Source organism: Cygnus olor, chromosome 14 (genome assembly GCF_009769625.2).
Source record: "Cygnus olor isolate bCygOlo1 chromosome 14, bCygOlo1.pri.v2, whole genome shotgun sequence".
Classification (NCBI taxonomy): Eukaryota; Metazoa; Chordata; class Aves; order Anseriformes; family Anatidae; genus Cygnus; species Cygnus olor.
In genome coordinates, this window is record NC_049182.1 from 2045971 (window position 1) to 2072625 (window position 26655).

At 45.6% G+C, this 26655-nt stretch overlaps 1 protein-coding gene across 8 annotated transcripts in view; it reads left to right on the forward strand.

Annotated features, from left to right (window-relative positions):
• The window catches only part of ACSL6 (acyl-CoA synthetase long chain family member 6), a 53886-nt gene extending 27279 nt beyond the window's left edge, over nt 1–26607 (forward strand). For 6 of the 8 annotated variants that reach the window (XM_040573983.1, XM_040573980.1, XM_040573976.1 and 3 more), the window contains 18 exons: nt 984–1048; nt 1276–1377; nt 1520–1619; nt 2144–2322; nt 2828–2860; nt 4073–4124; nt 7830–7903; nt 10828–10905; nt 13095–13229; nt 14116–14250; nt 15786–15881; nt 16618–16690; nt 16852–16940; nt 17517–17633; nt 17877–18020; nt 18902–19003; nt 19641–19712; nt 21848–26607. In XM_040573983.1, the coding sequence (XP_040429917.1) occupies nt 984–1048; nt 1276–1377; nt 1520–1619; nt 2144–2322; nt 2828–2860; nt 4073–4124; nt 7830–7903; nt 10828–10905; nt 13095–13229; nt 14116–14250; nt 15786–15881; nt 16618–16690; nt 16852–16940; nt 17517–17633; nt 17877–18020; nt 18902–19003; nt 19641–19712; nt 21848–21988 (1787 nt within the window). In that variant the 3' untranslated portion in view covers nt 21989–26607. Of the gene's footprint in view, nt 1–983; nt 1049–1275; nt 1378–1519; nt 1620–2143; nt 2323–2827; nt 2861–4072; nt 4125–7829; nt 7904–10693; nt 10772–10827; nt 10906–13094; nt 13230–14115; nt 14251–15785; nt 15882–16617; nt 16691–16851; nt 16941–17516; nt 17634–17876; nt 18021–18901; nt 19004–19640; nt 19713–21847 lie in introns of all 8 variants that reach the window. The other 2 variants (XM_040573977.1, XM_040573982.1) reach the window with 2 other exon arrangements.
• Nucleotides 26608–26655: the final 48 nt, after the last annotated feature.

Below are 26655 nucleotides of genomic sequence, written 5' to 3' on the forward strand. Positions count from 1 at the left end.
TTAGGGATCTGTAATTAGGGTTACTGTTTGCAACGTGCGCTATTTTGCATTTAACGCCATTGAATTTCACTGTGCAGGCTCTTGGTACCACGAGGTCTTTTTGCTGCCACTGGCAGACAACTTAATGCCCTGAGTTTTGCCCCAGCAGCAAAGCTCATCATACATTATTCATTTCCAGAACGTTTCTGGATATATTAAATGAGGCTGATCCAGGTGTAGATCTGTGGATCCCAACAGAGCTCAGCTGCAAAAGCTGCCGTTTATTTTTGCCTGTTGCTGCCCTTTCATCAATTATCCATCCAGGTTACATCTCACTCCACAATGGGGCAGGGCAAGGGGCTGTGCCCAAAGCTCTTGGGAAAGCTGGCTGTGGTGTTTTGGTCCATCACACCTTGCCATGAGCGATGGTACCACCAGAGAGCTCTCACACAGTGGGGGGATGACATTTCCCATTCCAAAAAGCCAGGAGGACTTCACTGCTATATCATAACCACTCGTGTCTGCTGCTTGCGATGTCCCGCCGTGCTGAACACACCGGTGTCGTTACCACGTTGTTATTTTTGGTACCACCGAAAACCTCAGCGTAACGCAAATATTCTACCCCACGAGACAGAGGTAAATCAGTAACTCAGTAGGTGCACAGAGGGGTGGATTTTGTGCAGAAAGTACAGTCAGCCGATGAATTAAACTTCTCAAGTACTCCTCCTGTCACATAGTGCCGTGTATTGTCTTGCCCTTCTTCCAGAGTGGCTGTGTTAAAAATAGCAGTTTTCACTTTGAAGCCATGATATCAAAAGGCAATGAAAGCTTCAGGAGCTGGCATTCGGGCTGATGGTGCTCACTGTGAGCTTTGTCCCAGCAGCAAGAGCCGACCTCGGTACCGATGGCTTTGTTCTCCCAGGGCTCTGCTGCAGCCCCACAACACTGGGCACCAGCTCCCAGCTCTGTCCCCTAACTCCGCCGTCTCTGCTTGTGTCTTGCAGAAAACGGCCCCTGCCTGGGGTTCAGGAAGCCCAAGCAGCCGTACCAGTGGCTGTCATACAGAGAGGTGAGCTGGAAGTGAGCCCCCCCGGAGCCCCCTCCCCGGCGCTCTCGCCCTTCCCACAGAGGAACGGGTGAACAGGCACCATAGGCTAGCAATAAAGTTTTAAAAAAATGGGCTTTTAGATAGCCAATGCAGTAATTTGAGAGCCTGCCCGCACAGCTATGTCTTCTCTTCAATTGCTGCTGCTTGTGTTCCTCTTTTTTGTGTACCTTTTTCTCTCTGACTTCCAGGTGGCTGAAAGAGCAGAGGCTCTGGGCTCGGGGCTGCTGCAGCAGGGCTGCAAGCCATCCACCAAGCAGTTCATCGGGGTCTTTGCTCAAAACCGCCCAGAGGTGAGATTTATTTTAACTTGATGCCGTTTTACTAACGTTCTTGTCTTGTGAGCTTGCTTTATGTCCGAAGCTCGCTCTCAAGTGTGTTAAATCTGCTCCCACCGCCCCCTTCTCACCTCTGTGCTTTGATGCCCTCCGGCAGTGGATCATTTCCGAGCTGGCTTGCTACACCTACTCCATGGTGGTGGTTCCCCTCTATGACACCTTGGGTCCCGGAGCCATTCGTTACATCGTCAACACAGGTAAAAACAAAATTAACATAATCTTCTCAGAAACCGGCTTTGTTGCTTGGAATGGTCCGTTTCCTTCTGCTTTCCGAAAGACGGGTGGTTTCACTCACCAAGTATCTTGAAGTCACTTGGAGAGGTTTTGGGGGGGTTGCTGTGCCCCCACACCAGGTCAGGGCTGCCCCCCATGCTTCCCATGCCTGGTTGTGCTCAGCTGTGGGGGGAATCGCTGTGGGGCTCCCCACTGCTGCACTTCCTCACGTTTTGCCTCCTAGATTTCCTAGCCCACGTAGTGTGCAATTTTGGCATTTTGAACTGAATCCCAGAATACTCCTTGGTGTCAGCTACAGCTTCGGCGTTGATTTATGTTAGCTAAAATTGCAGTGGTTTTCTAAGAGAAATATGTTATATTCTAGGAGCTCTGATGTGAACCCAAAGTGAGTACCAGCACTGACATGATGTTAGCTATGAGCGAGCAGCCAGTCTTGTGTTAAAAAAAGATTTACCGAAAACAACTTGTTTGGCTGCTTTCCTTCCAGCTGACATTTCCACAGTCATTTGTGACAAACCTGAAAAAGCCAGAACGCTCCTCGACCACGTGGAGAGGAGAGAAACGCCGGGTCTCAGCTCCATCATCCTGATGGACCCATTCGAGAAGGAGTTGATGGAGAGGGGAAGGCGCTGTGGGGTCCGCATCCAGACCATGCAGGAGGTGGAGGTAAGCCTGGTTTCCCCCTCCTTCTCATACACTTTGTATTTTCTGCAAAGAGGCAGTAACAAATGCTGGGACTTGTGAACTGCATGGCAGGTTTAGCGTCTGGGGCTCGTGGCTGTTGATATTGATGCATGGCTCAGTGTGGTTCCTCATAGTATTATCCCTTATTGACAGGATAGCCAATATTTTAAACTTCCCTACTGAAATAAGACATCAGCTGCTCCTTGAGCCTGGTTGAGACACAGTCCTCCTCCATGTAGGCCTACATCCTCACACTTCTTATGAAACAGCCTGGCTCCAGCTCAACCAGCCCAAGCACTGCTTGAATCCAGGGATATCTTTGCAGTTAACGCAAGAAACTTTGGACACAAAGGATGACCTAAGTGCTAGCCACAAAGATTTCTGCTCTGGCTCACGCTCTCCCTTAGTGGTTTGCAGATTATTAGCTAGTGGGTTACACCACATGAATTGTAGTGGAAATCATTTTTGTTACTTTAATCTCTTTCAGGACTGCGGCCGGGAGAGTCGACATGCGCCTGTGGTGAGTGCTGTCATGCTGGCTTTCCCACTCAGGATTGCAGCTGGCCATGGCAAACTCATTTCACTAACAAACGAGGGGCAAGCTTGCTCTGGGCAGAAGCAGGCGTGTGTGGGTCAGGGCAGCGTGCTGTAACCCGCCCTGTGCAGAGGCAGCCGGGGAGCTCAGGGGCTGGCAGTGCTGTACTCTGGAGATGTGCGGTGTTTGCTTCATATGCTCCGTCTGGGACTCTTAAATGAGGTAATTCATCCTTGCTGAACATGTTAGCAGGACAGTAATTAAATGCCAGTGTTAAGCCACGCTAATTCCGCTGTCTTACCCCGGTGGCACGTGTTTGCAGCACTGGCTTTGTGGCGGGGTGCCTTTCACTCAGAAACAATACTTGGCAATATTTCTGTGGGATCTTTTTGGAAAACTGCATTGATATTTTCACCAAGGGTGCTCACACTCTTACAAAGCTTTCAGAAGAGGCTTCTAATTTTCAGGCCATTTATTTAATCACTGGTGACCCAAAATGGCACGCGCAGTGGTACTGAGAACACAGAGATGCTACTCGGAATGTAAGCCCTCAGCGGCTTCAGCTAGTTATACCCTCTTGTGGCTAACCACGCTTTTCCAGCATTTATCTGGAAGTTGGTGAACTAAATTTTCCCAGACACCCACGGGTATTGACAGTGCTTTTAAAAATGCTAGGGGCAGGGTGGAGACGGTGGCTAGATGATCACAAGTAGAAAAAAAAAAAAAGGCAAAAAAAAAAAAAAGCAGCACATTTTCAAAATGCTGAAATATCAGTTATGGCTGATATCAAAACCCTAGGAATAGCAAACACTGTTACTGTCTTCTGTGTGGCCGTATTTCTAACAAATACTCTTACTGACATCAGGCACAATACAGATACCTCAGCTTTTTAAGGAGGTGGAATTTTTGCACTAAGAAGTATTGGTGCGTATTCTGAGATGCAAACCTTCCATCAAAGTCTTGTTATGCTAAAGCACAACCTTAAAGCAGATGGAGCAAATCATCAGGGAGGAATGGGGTCTGTGTCAATTGAAGATACCTAATAAAAGAAATTTGCCAAGGGCAAGGAAAGCATTTTATGGCAGAGCTGAAGTATAATTGGTTTGATCTTTATGTTTATACAATGACAACATTCTACCACTGCCCCTTGCGCATTTGATTGATGTAATTTTCTTTTTTTTTTTCTCATGTTTCTAGCCTCCTCGACCAGAAGATTTATCAATTGTCTGTTTTACTAGTGGCACTACAGGTAAGGAATGGGCATTTTATTCATGAAATAATAGAATAGATCATCAAATTCGTTATTAATACCACATTAATATGTGCAAACATGCTGCTATACTGCCACAACAATGATATTTGTATGTATTTTAGTATTTGAGAATATCTACGCTTCTGCAGATTGCAGCTGGAATTCCCTGACACACACTTGGGCAGTACGATTTTGCGGTTGTCTGCAAATCTGCCCATGTTCCTGCCTCCCGTTTCGCAGTGCAGATACGAGGCACTTGGCTGGAGGATATTTATCTTTTGCAGACATTGAAAAAGAGAAATGCTCGTCCAGAGCTTTCCGTTTTTCTCCTAAACACACTGTCATCCCTGGCCAAGCCCTGGCGCTGGTATGCTGCAGGCTCGTCCTGGCGGAGGACAAGCAGGTCGTTTTCCTGCTCAGGGCAGACGCGGGACTTTCTCCTCTCTCCACACCCTGGTTTTCTTGCAGCTTGCAGGAACTTCCTTCTCTCAAGAAGTCAAACTCCTTAATACCCACCAACAAGTTACACAGGCAGACAAAGGGACAGCAGAGCTCAGATACACGAGGCGTGAGCGCTTGGGAGAGCGCTTTTCCCTTACCTGCAGGGAAGGACTGGGCTCTAGGGACTCAGGAGCAGCTGTTCCAGGTTCCCCTGGGCTCTCAGAACTGCCTAGTGCTTGGTCCTGCCACAGAGCACCCTGGATTTGACCCCGCTGGTTTAGGAGGCGGGAGGTGCTGTTTGACACCTGCAGAGCCCGAAGCATTGCCTACCTCTGGGAGAAGATCAGTATTGCAGTCAGGTAAGTGGCTTTTATCAAGTACAACCCCTTGCTGCTCAGTTTGTATTAAAAAGCTGTGTTTGCTTTTGCATTCATACGTCATTTTCAGTTTACTTGGAGGGTTTTTGAGATCTGTGCATTTCGGGCTGCACCATGCAGTGCACGGTGTGAAAGGAGCCTGACTGCCCAGCCTCGGTGGTGGGAACCTAACAAGAGAGGGCTGATGTTAAAGTCCAGATGAATTACTTTTTCAAGTTGCATCTTTTTATTGATATTTTATTTTCTAAGTTAGACTTTATTCTAATTAAATTTAAAAAAAAAAAAAACAAAAACCAAAAACTTTTCTATTTGCAGTACAGTCATGGGCCAGTTTCTGGGTTAGTGCTTTTCCTAGGACTGTGCCTGAGGTTACAGAAATAGGACAGCCAGGGAGCCCCTTGCTTTCTCCCACCCAAACCCCAGTTTGCAGGCCATCTGCAGACTAAATGCTCCCAGAGCAATGGGAAGCTTCGTGAAGCACCGCCCCATCCCTGTGCTTTGCACGTCACCTTCTGTTTTTTTTCCAGGGCTTGTATCAATGCTCTGACCCATTTTCCATGCTATGTTTTGGTTGTAAAATGCCTGGCTTTTGTATAGACCATGTTAGGATATTTTTAATGACCAGATTTAGAATTTTATTCCAAGAAACATGTTCCCAAGGGCTTTTGCAATGCTGACGGGTTCCAAGTATACTTGTGTGACGTGAAACCAATCTTTGCTGTAGAGTTTGTAACGTGGAAATTGTGGAGTTGGGAACAATTTTAGCTGTTTATCAAAAAAAAAGAAAAATAAAATACCAGAAGTGGATTTGAACGCATGCTTTTCTTTCATTGCTAGGCCCAGCTGCCCACATGCCCCCTCACGGAGAAGGGAGACACTGAGACCTCCGAGCTGGGAGCACAAGATGGACTCTCATTGTTGTACCAAGAAATCATCGGCACTCACAGAGAGACCAAAGGTGCACAGATGCCCCCAAAACATCAGGATACAATTTTGCATGCCGGCTGCTCCAGAAAAGCCATTTCCACAAGGACTTTCCTGTAACTGGTTGGATAAAAATTGCTTCCCAGCTATGCTGCCTGACAGTGGAGGGTCTCTGGGGGAGGAAGGCGCCTGTGTCCCAAGATGCTGATGGAGCACAGCACCGAGACAGTGCTGGAGGTGCTATTGGAAAGACCCATTTAGCAATGTGGAAAAAGTTTCTTCATTGTCAAATTGGCAAAGCAGCTTGGCACTGAGATAAAGAGAAGCTGCCATACCGACCATTACCCGACCGGGATCGCCGTGCTCCCATTTCCATCACAGGACGGACAAGCTGTGTCTTTATGAGGAAGCTCAAGCTTAAGAGCAGTGTCAGAGATGTGGCTTGGACTTTTAAGAAAGAACAAGCAGTGCCATTAAGTCTTTTCTTCCAGAACTGGTCATTCTGGGAAAAGGCTCGTGGCAAGGGGCACCTATTCTCTTAACTCCCAAACAGCCAGAGGAACTAAAGAGGGTGAAAATTCACAGGAATACCCCGGCCCAGAAGGCTCCCCCTCCCTGGCAGCAGCACGGTCTGCTCTGGATTTCTCCTAATGAAGAGCCCGGGGTCTCAAGCACCCGAGGAATCTCCCAAGGAGCCTGCGGAGCTGTGTCAGGGAGCAGGACGGCCGAACTGCCAGAGCTGCAGTTTGTGACCGCCTGTTAGCAAAACCAGAGAAATTCCCACAGCAGCACTGAGCGCGCCTGCGGGCAAAGAGGTGCTTGCACCCACCGAGGCTGAGCAAGCACCCGTGGCCAGATGCAGCCAGAATACCACGAGCAATTTCTGGGTGGTCAGCGTGCATGTACAACGAGCTTTAGTTCGAGGAGTTTTGAGGGCCGCTGGACCCACGCGTGCGCCCAGCTGTGAAAATGAGAGCTTCAAAGCTCAACCTGGCGAGCCTGTGTGCAAGGCGCTGGGGCGGGAGCTGTTGGCAGAAACGCCGGCTCCAGCTCCTCCTGGGAGCGTTGGAGGAAGACGGATGTACGCGAGACCAAACAGCCTCCTGTGCACTGTGTTCAGCTGTAAGGATCTGGGACTGAATTATTCAAAGGCACTTGGAACACCGAGTACGGATTTTTTGTAAACTGTTTTTTGTTCAAAATGCCCTGCAATAAATGTGTGCAATAATCATTATTTTCACTTGGGTCCTTATTTAACTATTGCAGCGCCGGGTGTGAAGCAGTGTCAGTGAGGCTGCGGGGCACAGGGCTCAGCACTGCCAGGAGCCAGACGCAAATTCTGGCTGACTTACAGTTTACCGAGGCTGCTGCATCCGTCATTAGCAGCATCGCAAAGCTCCTGGCACGTGTCCCCGTGCGCACCGTGCCGGGGCCACGCAGGGTGCCTGCAGCTGAAGCTCCTCGCTCTGCTTCCGCCCGGTGCAGCAGGAGCTGGGCTGCAGCAGCATGATCAAATTAAAGCAATCTGCTTAAAAACACGCTGCAGAGTCTGTAATCTTTATTTAAGCTGAGCCACTCCTCCTTTTCTTAAGTAAACCCTTTGAGGGTGATGCAAAGTGACGGTGCTGGGACAGGAGGGCACAGCGCTGCGGGCAGGGTGTTGTGGATGGAGCCCTCGCTCGTGTGTGCACCTCACTTCTGGTGGAAACCCTTGTTAAGTGTCTCCAATAGAAACATTCATGTTACACTGTGTTTGTAGTATCACGTTAATAATTTCTGAATATTGCAATAAGTGCCTTTGGTAAATGTTACTGCACATGAATGACTGAAAATTACACAAGTTTTAAAATCCATTTAAAATTAATATTTTAACAATTTCCTTTTTTTTTTTTTTTTTTTTTTTAAAGCTTTTGGAAATGAACTGCTGGCTTTTAAAATCACCCTCTCTGTTTCCTTTCAGGAAACCCCAAAGGTGCTATGCTGACTCACGGGAACGTGGTTGCCGATTTTTCGGGCTTTTTGAAAGTGACGGAGGTGAATACCCTGACTTAGAGAATGTCGCCATGTGCGGAGTGTGGGGGTTGAGCGGTGTCCCTGCAAGGGCTGGGAATGTGCCCCTGTGGATAACAGGCCAAATTTCCCTTACTTGGGGCCAAATTCACAGCAGTGGGAGCATGTCTGAGCTTGCAGTGCTGATGGGAATTACATCGCCATGCTACCAGCACGGGCTCCCTGGGGCTGCAGGGTGCAAAGTGCTGCAGAGGAGCAATGCTGGCTCCTGCAAATCCTGCACAGCTGTGACTGGTGCCTGAGAGAGTAGCGTCCACTTCTGGGGATGCCCGTGCAATGTCCCAGTCTTTATTTGAAAGCTTTCTGCATATTGTGTATATGTATGGGAACTTAAATATTTATTGATTTATTTATTTTTACCAGAATGGTCAATTTAATATTAAAGTATACTTTAGTTTTGGATATACATTTAAAAAAAAAAAGCAGCACTGGTCAAGTACATGTATAATATGGTTCATGCAGCATGTAAAGTTCTGTTTAGAAACAGTATGTGAAGCACGTTTGCTTTAGCAAAACATATAAAGAATTATATGCAGTTTGTACCTATCAAATATAAAGAATCTAGTTTTTCATAGTAAACAGGCAATTCTGTAAAGCAGCAGGGCACACATGGGATGCACAATTTATTACAGCGTACCCCTTGTTTGTTTTATGGTTGGTGCTAGAAATACTGCAGCCTGATTATCTTAATCCTCGAGTTTTCTGAGATTTCCAGGCCACCATTGTAATTGAAACTTGGACACATGACATGAAAAGTCCCCCTGAGCTTCCATGTTCGAGCACTCGCAGGGCGGTGACTCCGGTAACTTGCCGTACGAAATGTCACTGTGTTCGCTGCAGCGAGCCCTCGGGGTTCGCAGTGCGGAGCTTTGGCTGGCTTCGGAGGCAGCGAGACGCACAAGTGGAAGCTGATGCCTGGATGTCTCTGAGACTCAAAGGGCAGGAGCGTTTATTTTGGAAGATAACCACTTTACAGGGAGCTGAGGGAACTTGGCATCTTCCAGGACTGGCTCACAGAGATGGATTCAGTGTTCAGTGACGGCAGTGGGATTCTTTGATTAATCTCGAAGGTATCAGATTCAGACGTAAGTCTGGTGTGTGTGGCTGTCAACCCAAAGCTTCGGGCACCAGGGCATTGCTGGCCACGGTGCAAACGCCCGCAGCCAACCCGCACGGGAAGGGCAATTTCTGACCGCAGCAACGAAGTCGAGAGAAGTGCTAGACACTTGACAATGGCATCGGGTAGTGAAATACGGATACCGAAAGCTGAGGGGCTTACACACTTTTGTGCTAATTTTGCTTAGTACGGTGGTTTCCATAAATGGGGAAAAAAAATAAGTGAAGTCAGAGCTTTATTGTAATGCTACTCTCAAAAGCCATGAAGCTGTTTTCATTTTATCTGTTTAACTGGACAGCTGTGCCAACTGTGAAATACCAGTAAATGTCACCGTTTCAGTCCAATTTCAAAACAAACCATTTATTGTCTGGGCACTTAAAGCAGTGCAAAAAGAGCAGCATAGCTAGTGATGCTAATGGTTTTACATTACTGCGCGTGCAGAAAATGAGGCCAATTTGAAATAACGTATAAATAGATCTGCAGATCAGATTGACACATAATACAAATCGGGATGCTGAAAACACCCAGGTGGTCAATCCTGTTTGACTTCACCAGGTAATGGTCGGGAGAGCGTACCCAAAGCTGACTTGCCCAGATTTAACCTCAGTAAAACGTCTCCCGAGGAAGGAAGCGGTGCTCCTCCATCCACCGCCGTGTCCCAGGCCATGGAGTATCGATTCCGTCACAGCAGTGGAGATGCAAAGTGGGTATAAACTGCTAATACCAGGAGCCAAAAGCTTTTATACCCATTTTACACTAACCACTGGCCTTGGTGCAAGTCAGTGGGTAATCAAGCTTTCAGTTTTTCTAATCCATAATGTTACGGCAAGCGTTAGCCTTGGAAATGCAGGCAGACAGGTTGCTTTCCTTCAGGGCATGGACCAAGTAAGGCTCTTGGGGCCACTGCTTATTCCAGCCTCTGAGACAGAATTAAAACCTTGGCAAACCAAAGGCTTTGGTTACATTTTTTTTACTGCGTAACTTTTTTGCCTTCCTTTTCCCTGCTGCACCTGTCTGTGGGGCAGTGATAATGCACTTAAAATCCCATTTCAATCGATAAAATGATGAGAAACACTAACAGAAATCGTTAATTTCTGCAGCTAAGTGATCCAACATATCCTGCCTCAAATCAATGATTAACCTGGGGGGGGGTGGATCTTTTCTCTTTGACTGTAATAATGCTGGGAATCTCTGACGGGCTCTGCGCGGCGTGGAAAAATGGTGTGTCCACGGAGCCCTGCTGATTTCGGGGAGGCTCCGGCAGGTCTGCACGCAGCCGAGAGTGCAAACCGTGGCCTGAGCACCTCGTGGCAGACAGCAGGGCTGGCAGCTGGGCTGTCTGTCGGGGTGAGCGCCTGTTTCCAGCGCGAGCTGTGTGGACACGGTGTGCCTTCGCCGTGGAGAGCCTCTCCACTGCCCTCTGTGTACATCTCCGTGCTGTGTACTCCTCCTGCTAACGTAGCTCACTGACGCTGTGGCTTTAACGCTTCACTTCGTGCGCTGCTCCCTTCCTCTCTCGATGATCTTTACCCTTTTGCTCCTCTGGTGCCATTTTTCTTTTTACCGTTTTATGACTTTCTTGTTGTCTTCCTGTCAGTGTTTCTTTCCTTTCTGTCTCCCATGCCCTTCACCTGCAGAAAGTGATCTTTCCGAGACAGGACGATGTGCTCATCTCCTTCCTGCCTCTGGCTCACATGTTTGAAAGAGTTATACAGGTAAGAAACTGCCTGAACTGACGAGGCCTCGTGGGGCTCCTTGTGCTTTCTTCCAGAGTCAGTGGTCTCCTACTTGTGAGGATGTACACATTTCCTATTTGCCTTTAGCACACATGTTTGAGAGAATGGTACAGGTAAGGTCCTAGCGTCAGTGGAAATTGCCTTTTTCCACACCAAAAAATAAATAAAATGCTAAATAACCAGCGATATCTCATAGCACTAAAAAAGCTTGTACTCCAGAAGTGCCACGTGGTAACACCGGGGCCGGAGCGGTGCCGGGAGCGTTTCCCAAGCTTTGGGTTTGGGAAATAGCCCTTCGTCAGCGGGCAGCAGCCGCCTGCAGCCTGGCAAAGCGCTCTAGGGTCAGTGATCGTGGGAGCAAAACCAATTCTGCACCATTGTTTTCACCAGCCTGCAGAACTGGCTTCTTGCATCGCTTTCTGAAAAGACAAGTGAAATTTGTGCTGTGGTTGGTGTGCTGTGCAGGTCAGATGAGAGGAGCACATCAGCCCTACAGCCTGAAAAGCTGGGGGCTGAAAACCGATGCAGTGTGCGAGCAGTGGGTCTGGATTCAGCTGCAGCTCTGTATTTTCTCAGGGGGGGCTGTTCTGGGCTGGAAGCATGCTTTCTAGTCAGACAGACATCCGAATATGAGCCTTCCGCTTCTTAGTAATGTGCCAGAAATAATATATTCTGCCATGTTAACACACTTGCAAATTGGAACTGAAAGCCCACGAAAGATTTGGGGAATTACAGCCGGCATATTTTTGCTTGAAAGCCTAATTTTAAGAGGCAAGTTGGTCAGTATGCCACCGCTACTCAGGCAAACCTCGTAGCCAGCTAATAAGAATGTAATTATTAAAAAGTCATCTGATGGGGTAAAAAATAGAAACCTTTGAAATCACCTCCTTTCACAGGATGCTGCCGGACGGAAAGGGGCAGCCCTGCAAAGCATGCGGTTCAAAGGAGAAACAAGGAAGGTTTATCCTCTCTGCTGAAAAACCTCATTAATATAAAGATTTTTCAAAAGGGCTAAGAAATTGTTCCCAAAATTATTCCGCACAACAAACACCGTATCAGCTTCCCTGGTTTTTGCCAACATTATCAGTTCCTGGAACTTACAGTTAAAATTAGACAGATCTGTTCGTTAGAGGTTTCTGCTAGTCATCTAGTCATTCACAATTCCCAATGAGCCCCCAGTGATGTTATTTTCCTTTTTTTTTTTATTTTTATTCACATGCCTGTGCAGTGTAGTACGCGATTTGGCAGTGTGATGCCTGTTAAACCCACATCACACGTATGAAATTCCTGTGGTTTCGGTCCGTGGAGAGGGAGCCTCTCGCAGGCTGACAACGCAGCGAGAGCACTTCGGGTTAGTGTGGCAGGCTGTTGGGCGCAGCACAGAAAAACTTAGGTGTTTCTTAAGGCATGTTTAACCACTTTGGCTGCCTGGGGAGCGGAGTGCTCCAGCGGGAGCTGATGCTCTCACCGTACCCTTCCAGCCTCGTGGGATGGTGCACAGCTCAGAGGGGCTGGGCTCAGCTCCCAGCACCGTGGGTGCCTGGTCGAGGACATACAAGCAGGACAGGGATGCTCATCCCTAAATGCACTCAAGTGGGTGCACAAGCCGTGTCCTTCCAGTTTTAGCAAGGTAGTTACTGGCTACCAGGGCTGCCCTTCCGCTGCCAGCTGGCTCATCACAGCTCTACTGCCCGTCCAGCTCTTCTCTCATCTGATGAAAAAGTGGCCTCTTTTCTTGCCAAATATGAAACTTCTGGATCTATGAGAGCAAAGCACCTTTTAAGAAGTGGGCGCCTATTTCTGGGATACAGGATCAGGCACTGTATTGCTAACGTAGTCTATATCGTTACGTTTAAACACCACTAAAGCATTAACATCTAAAATCCGTCTGCTGCTCACTATGTTTCACAATGTTTCTTAATAATTTCTTTATCAACATTAGGTCTTCGTGCTGTGAGCTGCAGGGATAGGTCCAGGCTTCAGGGGTGAAGTCCGGACCCGGGTCTGACCCTACCTCAGGCTGCTCCAGGGAAAACCCCTTCCCAAAGCTTTGGCTCCTTGCTCTTCCAGACAGTGGCAAATTTGGTGGATGCCGAAATTCCGATAAGTGCCCAGAACTGTGTGTACATTTCCATTCAGTGCAAAATTGTCTGTAAAGTTTATATATGCTTCTAAAGCACCATTTTTGCCACGCTGGAGAGCAGAATTTCAGGAAGGGCATTTCTACGTTTGGGAGGGATGCTGTACCACGGGAAGTAAAAGCAAAGAGGTTACATGGGGTCTTTTTTTCTTCCCGGCACAGTCCGTAGTGTACTGCCACGGGGGGCGGATTGGGTTCTTCCAAGGAGACATCCGCCTCTTATCTGACGACATGAAAGCTCTGCGTCCCACCATCTTCCCTGTCGTGCCGCGGCTGTTAAACAGGATGTACGACAAGGTGAGCTTAATTTTGTTCTTCTTCTAATAATGAAGTTTATGTCCCTCTAGTGCATATCTGAAAGAATTCCCTCGGTCCTGGGGATATCCTGAGCAGGTTATGCTGTTCCTGCCTTATTGCAAACACGTTCTTACCTTGTGTAAGTGATAGAGCTGCTCCGATCTATGGGTGTGTGTTATGTGGTGTGGCACAGGCTGCAGACGTGTCAATAAGAAATCCCTCTGTGTTAGACCCTTGCCCTCTTCTCTCTGAGATTGCCAGTGACACTGACAGAGAAGAGGCGTTTTCTCGCCAGGGAAGCAGCAGTCAAACCTGCACGCACTAAGACACTTCGTGCTCTTCAACATGTTTTGGAACTAGAATCTTTCTGGTGGCAATGACAGCTCAAAACTGGGAACTGCAAAATGATGAGGAGGATTTAGGCAGTGTAAACGTGAGGTTGGCTTCTGGATCTAGAAATTTTTTAAAACAAAGAGGTGGTCTTGAAAACTATGTTAGAAAGATGTCTGGTCATCGTCTTCTCTGTTTGAGCAGCAGGGAATATTTCTTCCTCGGAAGATTTATCCTTTAAAGATGGGCTTAAAGCACAAGCTACTGGGCTGACTTTCCCCCACGGTCAGGCATGTTAGATCAGAGTTCTGCTGCCCCCTTCCCTACCCCCAGCAAAGCCACAGTGCCATCTTATTTAACCGTATTTCTGACGTTCCTGTACCCTGCTGGCACCAGCAGGGCCGTGTAGCTATAACTGTACGAGCAGGTGCTGATGGCACTGAGGGACATGGTTTAGTGACAGGACTCGGTAGGTCAGGTTGGTGCTGGGCCCGGTGACCCTGAAGGTCTTGTCCTACCTTGATGGCTCTGATGCTTTCTCCCTCCCACCGCCCAGATCTTCAGCCAGGCAGACACCTCCCTGAAGCGCTGGATTCTGGAGTTTGCCGCCAAGCGGAAAAAAGCAGAAGTTCGAAATGGGATCATCAGAAACGACAGCCTGTGGGACAAGCTGTTCTTCAATAAAATACAGGTAAGGAGTTTCCGAAGTAATTCTTAAGTCAAAGAACTGTCATTTCTTCTGGCAGCGACTGATTTTCCTTGAAGTTGGTGTGATCTGCTTGTCTGTAGCAAGCTGGGGCCAATTGCTGCTCACTGGCAAATTACAGACTGAAAATTTGAGTAGAAAAAGGAAATGAAGCACAGTTTGTTGTTCCATTAACTTTTGCTATGTTCCCATTTTTGCTTATATATTCATTCTGAGGTCTGAAGCTGTGTTTAAGGCACAGCATGATGCCAGAGCCTGCATTCGGACAGGCGATGGACTCAGCAGCACTGCTCTTGGGGCGTTTTGCTCTTCCTTCTTTATTTGGGCTCTGCCTGTGCCCCACAGGTGAAGGGTTTCTCCCCTCTCACACCCTACAAGGGGTGGGGGGGACGATGGCATTCAGCTGCTCCTGTCTCCTCTAGGAGGGGATGAAACTCAGGGACGTAGTCAGGAGGGGGAAGGAGGAGTGACTGATCGAAGGGATGTGGCTCCAAAGCTCCCTGCAAATTCTCTACAGATAATGATTGGATTTAGGGATGGGTTTCAGCTGGGCATATTGAAAATGGCTTGTTTTCCTAGGAAAACAAGGATAAGGGTGTAGAGAAAAATGCGCGTGTAAATCTTGATTTAACAACGGGGGAATAAATCAGACTGCCCTGCTGCGTGCCATACACCCCCTTGGTAATTAAGATAAAATAAAATAGCTTTAAACCAGGTTTTCCAGGCCCTGTACTGCTCTAGGAGGCTCTGATTACTTCATTTTTAATTAGATAACTTATCTGAAGACACGCCACTTTATTTTTAACTGCAGAAACTGACCGTATCTTTCATCTGCGGATTAGATGACCGCAGCTTGCAGAGAACAGGGCTCGTGGTGCTGAGGGCAGCGGGGCCGCAGGGTGCTCCGGGAGCTGGGGAGCCCCGGCACCAGTCCGGAGCTGTGTTGTCTTGTGCTTGCTTCGTTTTACTCTTAGAAAAAGAAAAGGAAATGAAGTGGGGGGTGGAAGTAAAAGTTGACATGGGAGTGGGTGTAGTAACCTTCACAAGGATTGGAAAGTCATCTGCCTTAAAAAGGGAGAGCGTTATTTTAAGTGGCCCGAGAGCCTGCCTGTTTGCCATGATGGGGCGTAAATAAGCAAAGACAAACATTGTGGGGAAGAGCCTGCTCTTTGCCCATGGGTTACCCAGAGCCAGAGGCATTTTCTGGGCAGGAGCAGCTCCTGTGAGGGCACAAGGGATGCTCGTCCCCAGCACTGGACGGATTTGACAGAGCAAGAGCTGTGTCTTTGGTAATATTTCTGCCTGAAGGGCAAAGTTACTGCTTTTAAGATTTAGCTGCCTTTTTATTCCTGAGGCAAGATTCAGGGTCAGTTCACATTTCCATAGCGCAGCTGAATCTGCTCTAGAGGGAGCAGAAGTGGGGCCGTTTTGTGCAAGCTCCGCATGAGAAATATGCCTGGTTTTTGCCATCTGTACTGATCTGTGATGTATTTCTGATTTCATTGTCTGGTGCTGAGCAGGCGAGCCTCGGCGGCTGTGTCCGCATGATAGTGACCGGCGCTGCCCCTGCCTCCCCCACCGTCCTGGGCTTCCTGCGGGCGGCCCTCGGGTGCCAGGTGAGCAGGGGGTGCCCGTGGGGAGCTGGGTTGGGACCTCAGGACTGCCAGCATCTGTCACGACAGCAGGGTTTTCAGCCTCAACAGCCTGGTGTCCCTGCGGCGGCGGGGCAGCAGGGGACAGCCGGTGGCCTCAGGCAGGCAGGCGCTGCTGTCACTGCAGGCAGCTGCCAGCGCAAAGCATCAAGTCATCCCACCTGTCCCAGCATTTGGTTGACTGCGCAATTAAGCAGGCCCGTGCATGTGCTAGGAACTTCATGAGGTTTGTTCTATATATAAACGGGGAATGGTAATCTTCAGGTGGCCATGTAACCCAGTTCAGATCTCCTCTGCCTTATTTCTCTCTGACTGGGAAGCCCCAGGCAACTAAAAGGCCTCATTCAGGAGCCTAAAACTAAGTGTAAAAAAATTAAAAGGTGTATTTTCAAAATGTCCCAGAAACATAGCACTTTCTTCCCCACCAACAGCTCCCTCTTGCAGAGTAACATCCTTCTTGGCTTAAAAGCTAATTGCTGAACTTGTCTTCACACCATTTTCAGCTCTACGCAGCAATGGTGATTGATAGTAAAGTAGAGGCAATTTTGTATTCAGTAGGGGCCAGGGAAAGCGTCCGTGTGTTAAAGCTGTGCCTGTGCATTGCAGCGGGCAGGGTTAGTTCACAGGACAGTTCCTAGCACTGTGTTCTGCAGCGGTGCAACCGCACACGCTACTTCAAAGGTGCCTGTTTCTTTGCCAGGTCTATGAAGGTTACGGCCAAACAGAGTGCACAGCTGGGTGCACCTTCACCACCCCAGGTGACTGGACGTCAGGTAGCTATTTTCTTCCACCTTTTCCAAATTATTTCTGCATACAGATGCAATTCCTGCAAGAAAATCAAGTGTATCTACAACCATGCAAGCAACTACTAATGAAATGCAAATAAAATATATGTAAGAGAGCTGACAAGTGACTTGCAGTCTTTGATTTTCAGGTCACGTAGGAGCTCCTTTGCCCTGCAACTTAATCAGACTGAAGGATGTGGAAGAGCTGAATTATTTTGCTTCCAAAGGAGAAGGAGAGGTAGCAACTCACATTTTTCTATAAAATTCTCACTAGTTAACCCCTTATTAAGTCACAGTGTAGTTACAGAAGCATTTTACCTTTTCAAGGTGTACAGTTGCAGATTTATTGCATGTTACATGAGGGTAGGAAAACATCAATTCACCAGCAGAGCAGCAAAGCATTCATTAGCAAAGGCCCACAACAGTACTTGCAGCCAATGTCATGCCTGATTACTTTAAAAGATAAGACTGAATTAATTAGTTCAGCTAGGAAGAGCTGAATTGCTGTGACTTCTATATTGCTGTTGTTTTTATATATTGCACAGAAATTAAATTTACTGTTTTTTGTTTGTTTTTAACTGCAAGCCAAGTGAAAATAAACTTTAAACAAATCAGTTTTGCATTCCCTGCTTCATATATCCACTAGTCTGAAAAACATTCATAGGTAATTTTATAGCTCAATATATTTTAGTTTCATGGAGCGCAGTCATTAAATTGACCTTTATCAGTGAATATCAGTGAATTACTATTTAGCTTGTTAGCAATTACAGCAGAATAATAAAATAATTTATTAGCAACTCTGACTGTTTCGCAGATATGTGTGAAAGGACCGAATGTTTTCAAGGGTTATCTGAAAGATGAGGAGAAGACGACTGAAGCACTGGACCAGGAGGGCTGGCTTCACACTGGAGACATCGGGAAATGGTTACCTGTGCGTACTGACCAGCTGCTTATTCTCATGTCAATCTTATTATCCCACATAAATTTTCAAGTATTGAAGTTTCCAAGTAGATCTGTCTTTACAAAGGATTAAGCTTATTTTTTTCAGAATAATTTCAATGCATCAGTGAAGCATTTTCTGATAATTTAAACAGCACTGTTTAGAGCAGACTGTTTACCAAACCTTTGTGGTTAAATAACTTCTCTGGGAACTGTCATTTCTTTCTCCTAACAGAATGGGACTCTTAAAATTATTGACAGGAAAAAGCATATATTTAAACTTGCTCAGGGAGAATATATTGCACCGGAGAAGATAGAGAATATCTATATCCGTAGTGACCCTGTTGCCCAGATCTATGTCCATGGAGACAGCCTGCAGGTAAAAACGAGTTTTTCAGAAAATCTTACTTTGTTCCTTGTAAATATTAGTCAGAGGGCTGGGTGTGAATGGGGGGACAGCATGGATGTGTTACACCACACTTCTGCCCTGATGTCTCTTCAGTTCTGGGGCTGAACAGGAGCTGAGCTGCTGGCGTTACCCTAAGCAGCTCGGGGGATGTTGTGGCCAAAAATCACACCCTTAAATTAGCTTTGGTGTCACCTTTCAGGTCTCTAAAGCCCTTCTTTGCCATGCTGAGGATGGTAAGCCAGATGAAGACTAAGCCAACACTGCCTGCCTGTTTTGACCAATCTCATCCCAAGACTGGCCAATTTGTGGCCAATCTTTTTTGTTCCCTCCTCCCAAATTACATTCCTGTCCACTGGTTACAGCTGCATATGCAGCAAAGAAGGGTTATGTGTGTATTTGTACAAACATGTACAGCCCCTGAAACCATCACAACTCATCCCTCTGGACAGATTGCCCTCAGAGGTGAGGCCTCCCTTGGCCTCGCAGGTTGCCCGAGACTCCCGGGCCCACTAAGTGCCTGTGTACAAACGGCATGGGCTATATTCTGCTCTGACTTATGTGTGAAAAGTGTCAATAATTTAATTAATGTCCAAGCAGAACACAAACTCAAGTGAAGGTGTTAATGTTTTTTTTGGCAAATACAGGAACAGTCACGGAGAACCATTCTACCTGAGAAAAAGGCACAGACACCAAAATGCACCTCACTACAACATGACAGCAAATTACTGATGTAATTGGTCAAGAAGTGATAAACACTCAGGAAATTTAACCCGTTTATGTATTCACTTCAGCATGGTGCCTTAAATGTGGCTCAGCCTTTGCCTGAAACTGCTGCTCTCTTTCACCTGCAGGCCTTTCTGGTGGGAATTGTGGTGCCAGACTCTGAAGTTATGCCAGGATGGGCAAAGAAAAGAGGGTTTGATGGAACATACTCAGAACTCTGTAAAAACAAGGTTTGTTTTTGTATCTGTCTGCAGTCCGGCCTTGTGTCAGTGTGCGTAACCTTATCAGAGGTGGTCTCTGCTACTGGTGGTCACAGTCGCAAGAACTGTCCTGTCACGGGAAGCCAGCCCTGAGGGAGCCATCTTCTAGGCAGGGCTGACCCGGACGCAGTGCTGTGGGCCTGGGGGGAGCCCAGTGTCTGCCTGGCAGGGAACAGTACAGCAGCAGGAGAAGCTGTGCTTGTGTAGATGTTAACAAAGGATCCCAGCCTTGCTCCAATACTGGCTCACCGAGCCAGATCACAGCACCGAACACCGGTGCTGCTGGGTCACCCCACACGTGTCTGTGGGGAGTAATTCTGCCTCCGAGTCTGGCAGGTGGCTGTAGGATTGCAGATTTAACATCCACCCCTCAGCCCTTCTCTGTGTCGAAGTACTAGCCAGACATTTCCTACTGAGGGAAGGAGTTAACATCACCACACTTAGTTTTAATGTTTGTACCTTGCTTTATTGGAGTATTCGCTAATTATGTGCTGTCAGTAAGGCACTTGAACTTTTCTGAGAAACATGTTCAATGATGAACAATGGCATTAACTGCATGTAAGGTTGTTTCTGATATTTCATGGGGAATTTGTATGTTTTAACCCAGGAACTGAAGCAAGCAATAATGGAAGACATGGTACGGTTAGGTAAGGAGAGTGGACTTCACTCCTTTGAGCAGGTAAAATGAAACAATTAATACATTATTCACTGTGGTCAGACAGGTGATTGATTGGTCTACGTATGTTGAACAGGAGATTTGTTAGCATTTGTTGTGTTATTGCATATTCTTCCTGTAGCTGGCATACAAGGTCTTTTGAAAAAGAGGTTTAACGCTGACAAGCTGTATTTGTTCCCTTGAAAAATATATGTGCCATGGTTCTGCCTTCCACTCGTGCTTGACATTTGAATTAAATTTAGAGAAAGTTGTGGGTGCAGAGGTAAAAATCCAACCCAGGTACATGGGTCATGTCTCCAGTCTGATAGGCGGGATTCAAGATGAATACCTGGAGGACTCTGATTCTTCTCCCACTGTAAGAAAATGGGGCTGTAATTGCATTTTTTATAATTGCCATAGGAAATGCTGCTGTTTTGTTTATTTTCAGCCTGTGCACTAATCCTTTTCTGATGCTTGTGTAAATATTCCTGCAAAAGAGCCACAAACACTTCAGGAGAGATGTGAAATCAATAATGAAATATATAGCATTAAAAATACAGTAAAAATAAAATAAATGTAAATAACATATTTCTGTTAAAATAATGAACATCTTAATCAATACATATAAGTAGCAAGGGGCTTTTTGCTTTTGTGTAGTCTTTTTCTGGGTGGTAACTCCAATGAGTAATTCACCATATGAGTGAAGCAGAAGCAACATTAAACATAAACTTGTTATTCTTCATTTCCCTGTTACACACGAAAATGAAATGATATTAAAAAGAAATGAATTTTAAAAGGAAATTCAATATAAACATGGTTTACAGCGCACATTTGTCTGTGGTAATAAGTCTGGTTTGCTCCTGCTGTGGCATTCACAGTATGAAATATTCTCAAGCCATCTATTCTATCAGCATTTTGCAGCTCATAAAGTAGTGAGGAAAGCCTGGCCATCTTTCCTAAAATTAAGAAGAAATGTTGTGCACTTCAAAACTAAAGGGCTTCAAAATTAGATCTTTGTTGCAATAGGTAATTTTAAAACCCACCCTTGAGCCAGATAGTATGGCCAGTGATCTTGTACGAGGGGATCCCCTACATGTAGAAGAGCCACTCTCTTCTCTCTGTCTTTGTCCACAGCACCGGGGTCCTGAGCTGGGACCTTGGGCTGTGAAAGGACAGCTCTGGCTTCCATAGCCAGCCATCTCCAGGGTGCAGGCTCTCTGAAATTGGTTGCAGCAAACGGAAGAAGTGCTAATTGTATCAACGCTGATTATGGGAAGGATGTCCCTTGGGAAGGCACTGATCAACAAAGCTTACAGGGGAAAAAATGAATCACGTAACCTAAAAGGGATTTTAAAACCGATCCTCAATCTATATTCCTGCAACTCCCAAGCTACCAAAATGCAAGACAGCCCGGTTTGGGAAATCAACAAAGCAGCAGATGGCTGGGGAATTTGTCTGAACTCAGTGGCTTGTGACCAGCCACGCAGCAGCTTTCTGCTTGCTCCCACGAGCTGGCTCCTATCGGCACTGCAGGCTCCCTGCTGAGCTCAGCCACCGAGGGCAGCCCTGTGGCATTGTTTACCTGGGAAGGGAGACTTCACATCGCTTTAATTAGCCGGTAGGACACCATCAATTCGTTTCCTTTAGAGACAATCCTCATGCACACTCCTTGTGCCTGCAAAGCTGCGGGGTAATTTTGCAAGACCGCATCAGTGGTGCTTGCTTTCTTTGCAGTGTGCTTTGCTCTTCAGAAAGGTGATGTTCTTTAGCATGATGTTTCTTCTCCTTCCCTCTCCTCTCTTGCGTAGTTGTTCAGCTGAGTGAAGCTGCAGTCACGATGTCACGTGTGGCAATGCTGTCCCTGGTGCTCTGCCTCCCCAGGTTTTGGCTTTGGTTTCATGCAGAAAAGAGGTTTATGTGCTCCATTTTTCGGTGTGTCCCTCCCAGGGGACAGGCCAGTGCAGGCACAGGCCAGGTGTGGTGGCAGGATTGGGTGTCCCCACCTGGGCACTTGAGGGAAATCCTGGGGGCCTGTCAAAGTGTCCTGGGAATGCAGGAGGGGTGGAGGTGACCCCTGCGAGGCTGCTGCAGGCAGCCACGTTCACCGAGTGTGGTGCCTGCGATCTCTGCTACAAATATATCCCTTTTTTTTGTTCCAGGTAAAAGCCATTTACATTCACTCTGATATGTTCTCAGTACAAAACGGTTTGTTGACACCAACGTTAAAGGCTAAGAGACCAGAACTGAGAGATTACTTCAAAAAACAAATAGAAGAGCTATATTCCAGCATCTCCATCTGAAACCACAGGAAGAATCTTCTGAATAATGGACTTTGTAGCAATATTAGAGTAATACTCGAAAGTACAGAGCCAGAACGACACAGCCGAAACGGATAAGCATCTGAATCTTACATTTGAGCCTTTTGTTTTAGGATTTCACCACTAACCATATTTTTCCTTTTCCTTCTTTTTTTCATCAGGTGTGATACAATTTTTACTCTATGTACACAGTAGGGCACTACCAAGAATTATGCTAAATTGCCACAAAATATACAGCAATTTCAATCCATGACCAAGTAAATTATGGAAACTTATCTTATTAATAACTACAAATATTTCAAATTAAACTAGGGAAAACTTCAGGTATGTCTGTTGATATTTGATTGTATATAACCTAACACGTTAGAGACTAAAATTGTGCATAATTCAATAATGTGGTCTACCTCAAGCTATCAGTGATTGATGGTGAAAGCCTATTTTCCCTGATCTGGAACTTCAAGCTGGATATTGGTTTATATATTAAGTGATAGTTTTTATATTTTCCAGGACATAAATTACATCGATTTGATTTAATCATTAATGACCTAACAACCAGAATAGAAATAGGAACAAATCTCCTGGTATTTGTACTTAACAGGCCTATTAGTATATTACACCTAAGGGATTAATATTACCTTGAGATTATAAGAACACTCTAGCAAGCTGTAGGGTAGAAGTCCCCCTATTCCTCTCCATCCGAACCCAGCCCACCAACGGCATGCTGACTTCTCCCCAGGGCCTCCTCCAGCACAGCCCTCGTGGGCATCCCAGCGACACAAAGGATGCTGGAGTGCCGCTGGCTCTGCGGAGCTGAACAAAGCAAAATAGCCGGCACAAGAGCCAGCGCAGTGAGCTCACATTAACCCATGTGCTCTCGGTCCCTAATTTATTACTTTACATGCTGCTAATGCTGCATAGTCCGGTCAGGCCAGCTGCCTTTCAGAACAGCACTACGGAAATGGAGCGCGAGGCATGAGCTGCGATCCTGAGCAGGGCTGAGCAAAGCAGGTTTGTTTGGGAGAACGGCCAGCCAGGGGTGCAGCCGTGGAGGGCATCCTCCGGCACGCTGGGGACGAGGAAGGAACACTGCTCTGGATGGGCTGCGAGAGCCATTTCGGTTGCAAAGTGGTGCGGTGTGGTAGAGGCCTGGATGTGGCTGCAGAAAGGGCTGCTAGGAAAACATCCCCACATTCTGATGCCTCAGTTCCCATTGACATCGCTGCCAGTGGCCTCTCTGGAAAAGGCAGCAAACTTTGGGATGAAGCCTTGGATTCACCACCAGCCGCAGCCTTTGGAAGGTCCCCCATGGAACAGGAACGGATGCTGGAGCTCTCTTCTGGTGTGAAGCACAGTACAAAGCAGTCAGAAAAGCGTAATGTGAGGTACTGTGAATATTGGGACTGTTGGCGGCTTCCTCCTTTGAACAGGGTCCTACACATATCCGTGTATGTTAATAGCTGCTGTTTGTTGCACCAGAGCATGCTAGCATGGAGCTGTGCCTGCTAGATCTTCCTTGCTAGGACAGTGAGAGCACACATTTTTTCTCTTAGACTGGAATCCATTGTAGGCTTTTGAAGCTAAAAGATTAAATTATTAATCTGAATTATCTCTCATTTTCCCTCTGAAATTCCACTGCATGCTTTAAAAATTAACTAAATTGAGTTAATGAGTTAGTTTTACACAAAGACTGATTTATTGCAGTAATTTCAGAGCAAAGTGATACGAAGGAAGTTGTATCTGTTAGCATAATCACTCACACACAGAACAAGGCAATTTGAACTATCAAATGTGGAAGTGTTTGTCTGAGTCCCTTTTGTGCCCGATTCCTCATTTGATTCCAGTGTAATGATTCATATCAGTCCAAGGCAAGTAAGAAATATCACTGCTGTGACCAGATGGTATTGTACGTTCATTTTTTTTCCAATATACACAGCAACAGCATCCCTAGGGAGTTTGGGTGTGTGGCATGAATTAGTGTACAAAATCTGGCTCTTTAGATCAGGTCACACAGGAGTTTCATCTCTGAGGAGTCTAGTCCGTCTCCTGTCTGTATCAGCCAAAGGACAGCAGTCACATGCTTCAAAGCAACGAAGGACTACACTCAGTTCAGTTTCCTCCCTTCTAAGGCAACATACCTCTTGAATTAAAATAAGGGTAACTAGTCATCGAAGAAAGTATAGAAAAGCTGTTTTCCACTGACCTTCTTCTGCCACCTAAATTGATTTACTTTTCTCCTAAGGTGATTTCAGTTTACCAGACTTTTCCGGACCACTGAACTCTGTGTAAGCAGGGAAGCTCCGAATACGAGTCTACTTAAGGCTTGGATGGCTGTTATCTGTAAGCGTATAATGCTGCTTTGTTACTCAATAATAAAAGAAAAAATACGGACCACAATAGGATGAAGCAAAATTTGAGAGAAATTCACTTCCGAAGTGTGAATATTTTCAGAGCTTGTGGAAAGCTGTTTGAATAAACTAAGAGCTGTTTCTGTTACTTTCTTGTGTAATCAGATTTTCCTCTGCCTACGACTCTCTCACCATAACCATAACAAATGTTGCAAGGGATTAAAACTTGCCATGAGTACATGCGCAAGGCATGTGCTAGGCATAAACATGCTTCTCTTCAAATTCCAGGAATGTTTGTTTTTCTTTGAGCTCTCTTAAACTGATGGACTTCTTGTGACCACCAAGGAAACCCCCAGGGTTGTACAGCAACCAGTTTATTTATTTTTTTTCCTCAAGATAACCAATTACAAAATTAATTTCTAATACACTTCTTATTTAAGGAGTTGAGACTCAAGAGCCATTGCAGAAACAGCAATGCATGTTACGCTTCTCTGTAAACAGCATTATTCTTGATGGCTTAAAGATGACCGTTTTTAACTACTGTCATTGCGGCATTCATCAAGTACGTGAGAAAACACAAGCCCACTAAAATCAGCACAGCTCTGCTCTGGTACTGCAGGTGGGATTCGTGCAAGAACACCTTTGCCTTGAGCAGTCAAGTGTGACAAAGTAATTTTACAGCCCCTTTCCCCAGAAGGCTTTGTAGTATGTGCTGCAGATTGCAACTTTCTGTATTCTCTTATTAAAAATGGGAGGTTCTTCCTGGGCCTGGTGCTATGCCTGTGAAATCACTGGAAGACTGCCTCCAGTGCTTGTATATGAAAATCAGAGTAACATACTTTTTCCAGGAAGAGAATATTGCTTAGTTATATATTTTGTATGTTCTTTGCTCAATATGTTGCACAGACAAAATACCATTCTGCCACCAAAATGGTCAAAGACACACAAAAGTGTGCACAGAAACCATGAGACAGTCTTAATGCCATGTTGGCAGAAATGCACAGAATTCTTCTGTCCTGAAAGGCACATTTACAGGTTAAAATAGTTGATATAGATCAGGTAAGAGAGAAATGGTGAGTTGTTTATTGATAAAGTACTTTTTTGCATCTGTCATCACTATTAGTAAGTACGTATCCGCATCAGTAAAGTCCAATGTCATTTTTGCCATGGATATGAGTTTTTTGCTTATAACAAAATAATCTGACTTATACAATCTTCTGGAATGAAACAAATCGACTAATTTTATTGTTATTATAATTATTTTCCACGTGTTAAAAGCACAAACTGGTGATCTATATGTAAATAAATTGCTACAAGATGAATGTAAACTGGGAAATAATATACTATTTTTGCATGGTAATGGATTACTTAAAGACCTCTTGATGCCTTACATAAAATTTGGCAAAGCATTTTATTTAGAGGCAATTCTATCTGCATACTCTTTGTTTCTATATCTCATTTTGGTTTTGTCTGTGGAAAAGGAAAAAAAAAGTTGATACCAGAATTAGATTTTTGTTTCTTCATGGAATTAACATTCTTCAGTACTTTGCACATTTAATGGTTTCTACTCTGTACTTTTTTCCTGTTAAATGAAGAAGCTGAACCTATTCTTTTTGGAGGAGAGATCTGGATACCTGTAATAACTGGGAGGAATACAACTTTAGATCTGTGGAATTGTTCCAAAATAAAATGTTTTCTGAGGCATCTAGAGCCCCTTTAAGCCCTTCACTTCACTTCAGCTTTTGTTATATATTTTAGCAAAGTACAAGCAGCAAACAAATGAGGCATTTTCCTAAGTGTTACCTATTCTATTTTCAACTGAAAGTGAAGGGATCAAAATGTAACATATACATTTGTGTAAAAAAATAATCAACTGTAAATTTTTCCGTTTTGGTATATTAGCATGTATATCAAAAAGTCATCTATGGAAACTTTTGTAAAGAATTAAACTGTCACATTTCTCAGAACTGCTCCTAAGGTTTTCTCATTGACTGACCTACAATAAAATCTCTTTTTTAAAATCGGTTGTTACTCCAGCACTCTGTCCTCTGTATGAAGTAATTCAGAATGTGTGCCTATACGAAACGCGTTGTAAAAAAAATAAAATAACAACCAAAGGAATATTGGAACCTGAGATTGATTTTAGCAATCTTCTACAAAAAAAAAAAAAGAAAAAATAGTTGCAAAGTCCTCTGAAGATGCAGCAGTCTTTCTGTAATGGTTTCATTTTTTTATTTTAAATCAATAATAATATAACAAAATGTATATGCTTGTTTAATATGAATTGACAATTGGGAATGCATA